This window comes from Centruroides vittatus, unplaced genomic scaffold, assembly GCF_030686945.1.
Source record: "Centruroides vittatus isolate TY-2023 unplaced genomic scaffold, ASM3068694v2 contig_634, whole genome shotgun sequence".
Lineage (NCBI taxonomy): Eukaryota > Metazoa > Arthropoda > Arachnida > Scorpiones > Buthidae > Centruroides > Centruroides vittatus.
Window position 1 is genome coordinate 1,005,561 of NW_027122389.1, and position 10,580 is coordinate 1,016,140.

General features: G+C 32.6%; 1 protein-coding gene across 1 annotated transcript in view; it reads right to left on the reverse strand.

The window, feature by feature from the left end:
* mRpS29 (mitochondrial ribosomal protein S29) overlaps window positions 1-9,665 on the reverse strand; it is a 56,091-nt gene extending 46,426 nt beyond the window's left edge. The window contains exons 1-4 of the mRNA XM_067275789.1: window positions 9,440-9,665; window positions 7,692-7,831; window positions 5,360-5,464; window positions 1,531-1,639 (exon numbers count right to left, since the gene is read on the reverse strand). Of these exons, the coding sequence (XP_067131890.1) occupies window positions 1,531-1,639; window positions 5,360-5,464; window positions 7,692-7,831; window positions 9,440-9,452 (367 nt within the window). The 5' untranslated portion in view covers window positions 9,453-9,665. The remainder of the gene's footprint in view (window positions 1-1,530; window positions 1,640-5,359; window positions 5,465-7,691; window positions 7,832-9,439) is intronic.
* Window positions 9,666-10,580: the final 915 nt, after the last annotated feature.

The window sequence follows — 10,580 nt, forward strand, 5'->3', positions numbered from 1 at the left end:
CCACTGACCAGAGATCTTTTTTTCTACAAAGGATGCTAATCAATTACCAATATAAAAATTTTTACATATAAATTTTACTACTTACAGAAAAGTATGTAAAAAATGAAATGCACTTAAACTAATTTGCAAATAATTTTCTGTCACTTTACTTTTGTTATGTTTCTGAGCTTTTAATTTTATATGGGCAATATTTGTTTGTTTTTTTTATTGGATACCAGCTTTTTGCTGCTTTGCTGTAATTTATAAGCTCTACATCTCTATTCCTTTATAAGCCCAATCTTTGAAAATGCCGACATTGTATAAAATATAACAACGAAATAATAAAATGTCTTTAAATTCAAAAGAAATAAAAATTAGAAGAATTACATTGATTGAACTAGCTATAATCCATCGAAAATGGCATGCTAAAAAATAAAACTTGTCAATTTTAAGTTGCACCATAGCCATTTTCAAATTTAAGATATTGGGAACATGAATTCAGATTCGTGAACTGAAAGTTCTACTTCAGAAATACTCTGAACTTTACAATACTGCATTGAGATAACTGACAAAAAGCTTACAGCATTTTAAAATCATTAGAAATGTTTATACTGGTGATAAAAGTGGGAGTCTGTAGCATATTTAAATTTTATTCCAGAAACTAACTTCGTTTTTGTATCGCAATGCAACATACGCAATCATTTTTCGATTGGAAGGGAAACCAATAATTTGCCAATAATTTACAGTTTTCTTCTTTCTGCCCGAAACAGGCAGAAAGAAGTAAACTGTTGGAATTTTCATTTCAAAGATTTTTGTAATAAACTTGTTTTTACATTTAAGATAATCTCCGAGTGAAATTTTAAGTGGCGATATCGATATATAACGATTTTTAAAGTAATAAACAGAACGTTTTAAATTAATAATAATATAATAATAAATATAATTTTAACAAATGCAATTGTTGTTATTAATTCTCAATATTTGGACCTAAAACAGTTACCGTATTTTACGGACTATAAGACGCACTTTTTTCTTCGAAAAATTGCCTCCAAAATTCGGATGCGTCTTATAGTCCGTAAAATACGGTACTACAAAATATATAACACAAATAATAGCTCATTATCTATTCTGTGCTTTAACCAATATTTTTGATTAATTAACTCGATACGGGTTCCACTGTGATGCATAAAAAGCTGTCTGTCGTATATTATATTTTCTAAATTTTTTATCTTTCTTAAAAGTAGATGTAAAAATGTAATATTTTTACACTCTACTTATTATTTAGAAGTGGTTCCTAAACTTTTTTGATTCTCAGAATCCTTGCTAAGTGCAGATTTTCCCAAGGTGCCCTATGTCAAATTCTAACAAGTACATTAAATTCTAATATTATAAAAATTTTATAACATTTTGTGGTGCCCCCGTGAGAAAGTCACGGTGCACACTTTGGGAACCACCGATTTAGAACATTAAGGGTAGTTATAAATCTCATAGATGTAATCATAAATTGTTAAATAACATTTCAACTAATATAAGTTTACATTCAAAGGATACAAATCACATAATGAACGGGTGGAAGAGAATAATTTGCAGTCTCCAAATAATTCATAATCTGCAAAGCTGGGTAACGCACCATAATACAGTTTTCTCTAAAAGTTTTGAACTACACAATATAAAGTTTTCATTATAATATTTTGTAAAGATAAAAAAACTAATTATTTTACATAAATCATTAATGTAAAAATTTTAAATATTTTCTACAGATCTTTTAAAAAATAAATTTAATGTAATAAATTACCAAAAAATATTACAACCCATAAAAAACACCCTTTTTATTCTTGTTCATTGGATGCTGGTTTCTTATTTCCTATTTGAAAACAACTAGAATATTTCTTTTGTTCGTGAAACAATATAAATGAATCGCAAACCTTCAGCTTAGAACAGTAACTCTTTCATTAACTTCGTCTTATCGTTTCTTACATCATTAATTACAATATGCACGACAACAAAAAAGAAAAGAAAGATTATAGCTGTTATCAAATAATTCTATTTTGATTTCGCTACTTTTAAAAATTTTAACTATCAAATAAATTCAATTCTTTCATTTAAATTATAAATTTCTAGATTAGATATCATTGGACAAACTATAATTATGTTATTCTAAAAATAAGAACAAATTTTGAATTATTTTCTGTAAAAAAAATTCTAATTTCATATTAAAATATGTTAATGAATTTTGTTTATTTGGTGTTAGTTTATTAACGAATCAAATAAAGAGAAATAATAACCTTTATTCTATTGAAAAAGCAATGTCGACTGTAGAAAAAACAACAATCTTTTATAAAGAAAAATAAATTTAACACTGCTAATATTTTGACAAAAACTATAAATCAGTACCTATAGCATAGTATTGTTTGCCTACCATTTTCCAATTTCTATCATTGTAAACAGGGCATACAATCGAGTCCGCACAAGTCGACATCTCAAGGGAAAGTGGAAACGTGTCGAGTTATTCAATATGACGACTAAAATGAAGTTGAAAAAACCACAAAACTACAATTAGGAAAATACAGTAGTGCTTTATACAGTACACGCAATGTATCTCTCTGACCATCCATCACTGGCACTAAAGTTCGTTTCTACTCCAAATACTTGTCATTTCCATTGCTTTTTGCTTTGGTATCGGCCCCGAAACGGGAAGATTTGACAAACAAATTTGCTTTAGCCGAGGTACCAGAACATCTACATCTTTGTACGGCAACTTTCTCTGGCATTTTCGAGACAGCCGGGACAAAAACCCAAGAAAAAGTTTCTTAATTTCCTCTTTTTTCTTTAGAATTCCCACTAATGTTGTTCTTGGAAGATTTTCTTGTTTTGTTTTGTCGGCTTATGAAGTTTTATTACATTCAAATTCAGACACAAGTTCGTATTTTTCCTTCGGCGTAAGCATCGTTAGGTTTTGGACACTCGTTTCTAACAGAAATGCAAAACACTTGCTGCAAATAACGAACAAATGAAAGGTGAGAAAATGCAAAATTGGATTCTGCCGTAACTTTAAGCCGTGTGGTGTAAACTCAGTTTTTTCAGGAGGGAAATCGACTTATCGGATGTCTAAGCAAGTGTAGGGCAGAAAAAGTATGTCGATTTATCCAGTGGTGACGAGTTAATCGGTGTCGAGCAAACCAGAGTTTTTTTAACATTAATGCTTATGTAAGTCAGTCAGGACCACAGAAAACTGACTACTTAACTGACCTATAGTATATATAGTTATATAGACCTATGACAACTTATGCAAACTTGACTGTATTTTTAAAAAACAAACTAATCAAAAAGTATATAAGGAATAAGAACAATTTGAACAAAAATTCTACTGAATTTGTGAAACATTAATGTAAGTGCCACTTTTTGTAAGCAATGATTCTATCTTTCAATTGCCAAATTATATCACAAATTTTATGATCATTTGGTAATTGATATTAATATTTTATAGAAAATATTCTTGCAAAATGTTTTTTCACTTATTTTAATAAATATTTGAATTATTATTTATAATTAATTTTTTAATCTATATCTACATGTATTATTAATATTTGTAATTAATAATTTAAAATAATTATTTTAATTTACATAAATAACAGAAATAATATATTTCAAACAACATTAAATAGTTCTTAACCAAAATCCTCTTAAAACTGTATACGAATAACAAAATATTTTGAGAAGAAATAATCTAAAGATATAAAAAATAATGGTTTCTAAATCAATATCTAAAAAAAGTTTTTTGTAGTACTGCTAATTCATTTATTGCATAATATATTTTTTGTAAATAAAATTAGATATAATTATTAAAACAGTAACATTTTTCTCTAATAAAGAGACAATATCAAAATTATAATTCTTTTGTTGTAAATTAAAAACTGAAAAAATATTTATATTTAGTTAATGAAATTATTGAGAGTCACTGTAATCATGATTTTGAGTGATGCAACTTCGGTTAACGATACAGAAAACGTCTACTAATCGCATAAGGAATATAAGGACGTAATCAAGTCGGTCTCGTGTGATTACGTCCCCTTCTCGCTTACGAGGGAAATCAAAAACTCTTTGCCAACTGATTTTTTTGAAAAAATAATTATAATTCTAAACTAAAATATACATAAGAGAGGAAAATTCCTTATACATTGTCTCAGCAGTTTCTAATACTGTTTGATAAGATGTGGTGGAAATATGGGCATTCAAAAATGATGGGAGTTCTGTGAATTTCCATTCTGGAGGAATACAGAAGTGTGATTTGATTTTTGTGTGCACCTGTTAAGAATGCAAGCAAAATTTATCAAGAAAAAAATACCACGCATGGGGACAATTGTAAATTATTTCAAAGTATAAGTTAGCCGTGTGAGAAGTTTAGAAATGGAATGATAAGTACCAGGAAACCCCAGGTTGGACCATTTTTCATCATCTCTCATACAGCCCAGATCTGGTATTCTAGTGATTATCACCTTTTTTGTCTCCTGAAAAAGGATTTAGCAGATCACTCACTGCTCTGAAAGTATTGACTGTTGTCTTCAAATTTTTTGCATAAAAAAGTTTGGCTGCATACACAACCGGACACATTTTACAGAAATGGTATCCAAAAATTTACACCACAATTGAAGAAATGTTTGACTCGTCTCTGAAACTACATAGAAAAACAGGATACACTCAGGACTTTCACATGTATATATATATATATTGAAATTCTGAAATAACAGTCAAATTTCTAGAAAAACATTGTTGGCAAAGAATTTTTGATTCACCTCATATATAAACATTATTTACTATTCAAGAAAAAGATATGTATATGATATATTTTATTAATATGATTACTATTCATTATATTTTCATTACTTTTTATGAAAAATTGAAATTCTGAAATGCATGTAAATATGATGTGATGGTAAACAATTTCAAAAAAAAAAATTTTCAAAACTATTATTATTTAGTAATTTGTAAACTGGAGTAAATGCATCAACTGCCATCTGATGTATGTTTGTAGACTGGAGTAAATGAACGTGGCTTCTTGACTTTCTTAAAACCAGAACATTGTTTATCTAAATAAATTCAGAGAATCCTATCCATTCATTTGTTTTAAAATATGTAGGCTTTCTGAAAGCATTAAAATTTTTGTGCAATATGTGCAAATTTCTGCACATTTGTGTCCAGTATTTCTAAATATAGCTTTTGAAAAATTATTCATGCAGAAGAATTTCTAATTTTAAAAACATTTTTTAATTATCAGCACAATAATAAATATCCTTTAAAATATTATTATTATTGTTTCTTTATAGATAAAAATACTTTTTAAAAGAGTATATTATATAGAAGACACACAACAATTTATTACCTGAACTTCATATGATTTTGAAAATCCTCCAAGAGTAAAAAGTTTCTTGTATGTTTTGGGAGGGATTGAATAAAATTTGCCTTCATGCTGCAGTGTATGATTCATCTGACAAAAAATATTTCTAAAATGAATATATATTATTTTGCAAATCATTTAAACAATACTTTCATTAATTTCAAACTTTATTTCTAAATATTTTCTAATATTTATTTAAATGGTATCACTTATGTATAATCTTGAAAAATATAAATATAAACACAAATAATTTAAGATTTACTTTATTAAATCTATTATAGTGTATATTTTATATTAAAAACACTCCAAATAATATGAGGTCAAAACAGAACACACATATCAAAACAGAAAATATTTATTCATATAAAATGATGAGAATTTTATTAAAATATTAAATCAAAACTATGCTAAGAAGCATAAGAAAAATGATCGTTCTATAATGATTATTCGAGACTACCTTACTGTTTTTAATAACGAATTGGTTTGAGGAAGGAAATTCCCTCGTGTAGTTTCAGAAAAGCATAACTCTCGCCTTCCTCGTAGAAAAATATCTTTAATGATCTTTATTGCCACATATTTAGAATTACCAATTCCTCACCTGTATTTCTTTGTAATTGTTAAAGTACTTTCGGGATTTGGCTCTCGCGAATAAAAGTGCATAGTTGTCCTCGACTTCCCAAACGCAAATAATTTCGCTAAAGAACGTGTTTCAAAAATGACGTTACATTCCATCAATCCATCTTAGATTTATTACAGATCATAAATCTGTCGTCTTTATTTCAATGGCATCACGTACATATGGAATAGAGTTGTATTTATGAGAAGTGTTATTGTTAGTCTCCTCTGAGTTTTCTAACACTGTAAAATTTTCTGCTTTCCATTTTCCTCATTTTTATCGTTAAATCTTGGTTGCTCGTCGTTCTCTATTATATGTATTTCCTTAGCACAATGTTGCCGTCGAGAACGTATCGCACGGGAAACACTTTCGGAGGAAAAAGCCCTCGCCCTCCCTCTATCATACTCCACTGTGCAAGTCACGCCAAACTTTCAGTGTACGATACAGAGAATACTCATTTCTTTTTAACCTCTCATATCTTGTCTATGTTCTGTGTACATCGCATCAGAATTATTTCACACCCTACAGGTATTCCGTTATTAATTTTATAAAAATTCTGCCTCTTAATATTTACTTAAATTTAGATTTAAGTTTACCCCTTTTTTGTTTTAGCGCATGTTATATGGTCCTAATGTGTATAAATGTGGAGCCGAAAGAATTTTTAGCTCCATTTTCACCTCCTTTTTTTGAACTACGTATATATCTTCTTACAAGTCGTGTTGATTTAACCGTCACTATTTCCGGTAATTAAGATTTATTGTTTAAACCATTGTACGCGTATCCTAATACTTTCAATGCATTCTGTAAATTTTTAGACCCGTAATCAATTAGCCGATAAATATGTAATAATAGGACCGAAGAGGGGCATTAAGCCCGAAATGCACATCCGTTCACGCCAATAAACTGACCTTTTTTTCTCCGAAAGTGTTTCCCGTGCGATACGTTCTCGACGGCAACATCGTGCTAAGAAAATACATTTTATCGTCTCGATCGACCTCGGCAGAATAATTCAAAATAAATCAACAAACACCGTTTAGGCTGCCGGGATTTACTTTTATTTAGCAAATGTTTTCAACCTAGTCTAATAGGCTATCTTCGGGCTAACGATCTTTCTCGGAACATATTATACCATTAAATATTGTACGAAAATAAAAATAACTACATTTAAATATTTGAAAATGTTTGTTAAATAAAAGCAAATCCCAGCAGCCTAAATGGCATTTGTTGATTTATTTTAATACATTTTATATTTAGTTTAATTAACTTTTCCTTTATATAAAATTAACTCAAAAACTTTATTTCTCATTGTTAAAATACAATTTTTAATAGTTTTGTCCGGAAAATTATTCCAAAGCTTTTCAATTTCAGAGTTTAGGTCACGTACGGTTCAATACTGCTTGCAATTGGAATATACCCGTCTAGATATAATGCCCCAAAAATTTTCAATAGGGTTCAAGGTCCGGGCTTCTAGTCGGCCACTTCATTTTGTAAACAAGGTTCGAGTCGAGCGAGAAACACGATCGGGGACACTATCTTGCCGAAATATCCAGTTATTTCCAGCAATTTGTTACATCCCACCGTAAATTTGATTTAATTTCGACAAGGAAACGACAAAAGAGAAATTTTGCACATCGTGATTCTCTTTTCACATATGCTAAGCCAAATTTTCCAAACTAGAAAAAAACAAAACAAAGTACTTACCGGATTTGATTCTAACGTTCTAAAATGTTTAACATCGTCTTCACAAACAACTGGCGACGCAGTAGTGCTATAGAAATTCTTAATACAACAATTATAGATAACTTTTACTCTTTGTAATCCTCTCACTTTTTTAAATATATCTGTAAATAAAATAATTTATATTTTAAACGATTCTAAAAATTTAATATAAAACATTTATAAATATACTAGCAGATAGGCCCGGCGTTGCTTGGGCAAAAGTAACCATAGCAAAGATTAAGATTATTACGTTATAGTCACAAAAGAAAAAGAGTAATTTCATCAACAAACTAAATATTTCTAATAAAAGGTCGAATTTGAAATTCGAATATTGTAATATTGTTCGATTTTCACGACGTGTCTGATTATATCGTTCGATTTTCATCGAATGTTCTAAAGAAGAAGGGTCGAGAAAAACCGAATCAATCTGTTTAAATTTGAAAATCAAATATGTTCTAACAGAGCCTATTACTCTTTTTTTTATTTTTTCCTCCTGCGCCCGTGAATCTAGCACGTCGCTTTCTCTTGTTCTCCATTGTTACTTAACACTTCTATTGATACTTAACACTTCTATTGTTGATGGAAGTGTTAAGCCTTAATCCTGTCCCTCTCCCCGTGGGGAGAAATTTCGAAAAATCCCTTCTTAGTGTGTGTTTTTGTGACGTACCGTAACTATGTACCAAGTTTCAACTTTCAACTCCTAACCGTTTGGGCTCTGCGCTGATTATTATTATTATTATTATTATTATCAACTCGTCTCGATTATATATATAGATATAGCAGTCTTCTCGAAATAATCAAAATACCGTATCGTAATAGTATAATTATTATATTATTATTATTATTTCGGGTTTAGCGAGTTACGCTTGGTCGCCGCGGTCACGCCGGACCGGAGTCGAGGCACGGCAACCAAAACGCGCGTCGTTTTCGGGAATTTCCCAACGACGGGAACGTATTCGACGCGGCGGCTTTCCGTAACGCCACGCACGCGTTTCTATTAGATCGTAACGTTCCGGACTTCCGCGTGGCTCGCACGGTACGACACCCGTAGAGGAGAAAACGACGGGCACCCCCGTCCGTCCTCCGCGGACGCCTCGTTTTTTGGCAAGTTCGCACGCGTGCCGCTTTTTCCGGTTCGCGCATTTCGTACGTTGCGAGCATTTAGAACGAATACATCTATAATCTACGCGATTTCGTCATTTGTCGACGAGTCGCTTCCAGTCCGACGCGGTAAATTGTTTTACCGTAATTCGTATTAAAAACAACGATTTAATGTTAAATTTTACAATTTCCATCCTTCTACGGGTAGGACGGCAAGGGTGGCAGAAAAGGATCGTCGACGTCAACGAAACGTATAGTACTTCCGTCCGAGGTCTAACGCGACGACGGTACGACGATAATACCAACCTTCGGTAAAACCCTCCGAACCGCGCCAATTAAACGGGCACCAATTTAATAAAACGTTACAATAGGCAGATTAAGTAGTCGGCCCGGGGCACAGAGTGGCCACGCTCGATTATTTTCTCCCGGGTTCGTAAATTTTACCGATGCTCGGGACGGTAATCGCTGCACTCCGTCGCGGCTCGTTTCCCTGCCGACGGCCGACGGACTAAGACGTAAATGCAGTCGAAACGGGAATAACTACCGTCGATTTTGCAGTTAATTGGCGCCCGATTCGGACCGAGAAAGCTCTACGCTAACGTCCATTTACCGTTAAAAAGCATACTTACGTTTCAGTTCCATGATAATATGCCGTTAACCGGCACCCTCGATCCAATTCTCCAAACCTTTATTCTTCCGTACGTCGGGACGGCCTTTTCGCCTTTTATCGTACTTAATACTTCGCCGACAAAACGATAACTGCCGAACTCGGATCGACGCCTAAGGCCCCGAATTGTTTTATACTAAAACCCGACTAAAGGCGAAATTTCTTAAATTGTCATACTCGCTCCGGGCGCCGCCATGTCTGTCCGCATTCCCACTTCGGAATTTTCTAACATAGCCAAAAACGCGCCAGAAAAAAATCTGCCCGGCGGACGGAAGAAAATTACCCACCGTTTCTTATGGGAAATATTTAAATAATTTAATAAAATAAAACGGGTAAAACGGTGGGTTATTATTCTTGGTCAATTCCGCGGTTTCCGCCTTCATCGGCGGAGAGGCAAAAGATGGCCGAAGTCGGCAAAAACTAAAAAGTCCAAACGAAGTTTACGGAAGGGAAAGGATTATTTTCTCTTTCTCTCCGCAGACCGAAGAGGTACGGACGTCGATCTCCCCTCCCGGCCGGCGTCTACCTTTTTGTTTCCGGCCGGTATTTGCTGTCTTTTTTAAACGGCAAATCGGTGGGGGCCTCGTCCGTCGCTGGCTTTTCCGGCTTTGTTAAAAGCGACCAGAGTCCGTCTTTTCTCCGCCCGGACCTGGGTAATTACCCCCGCGTCGGTAACCCGATCCGGGCAAAGAGAAACGTCATCGTTACGTCGTCGAATCGTTTTTAAATTATTGGTAACTTGCCGAGTGTTTGGCAAATGTACTACTTCGGATTGCTCAGTTTCGTAGCTTTTCCACATTTCGTCGAATTCTTTTCTCCACACTTTCGTGACGGTACCCGAAAAAAGTTGGTTGTTTTGCAAAAACGCATTTCATTGCACGCTGTCTATAGTTCTTCGAGATTATAAAAAATACAAAACTTCCACGCACAAATTGTACTAAATTTTTGGCAGTCTGCGAATTAAGATCATTAATTGAATGTAAAAAATTATCTCAAGTAAAAATTTATGACAATCGAAAAATTTTCTTCCGAGCGCCGAGCTTATCTTGACCAAAGAAATCCTGCTAAGAAAATTTTTCAATTGTCATAAATTTTTACCTAGG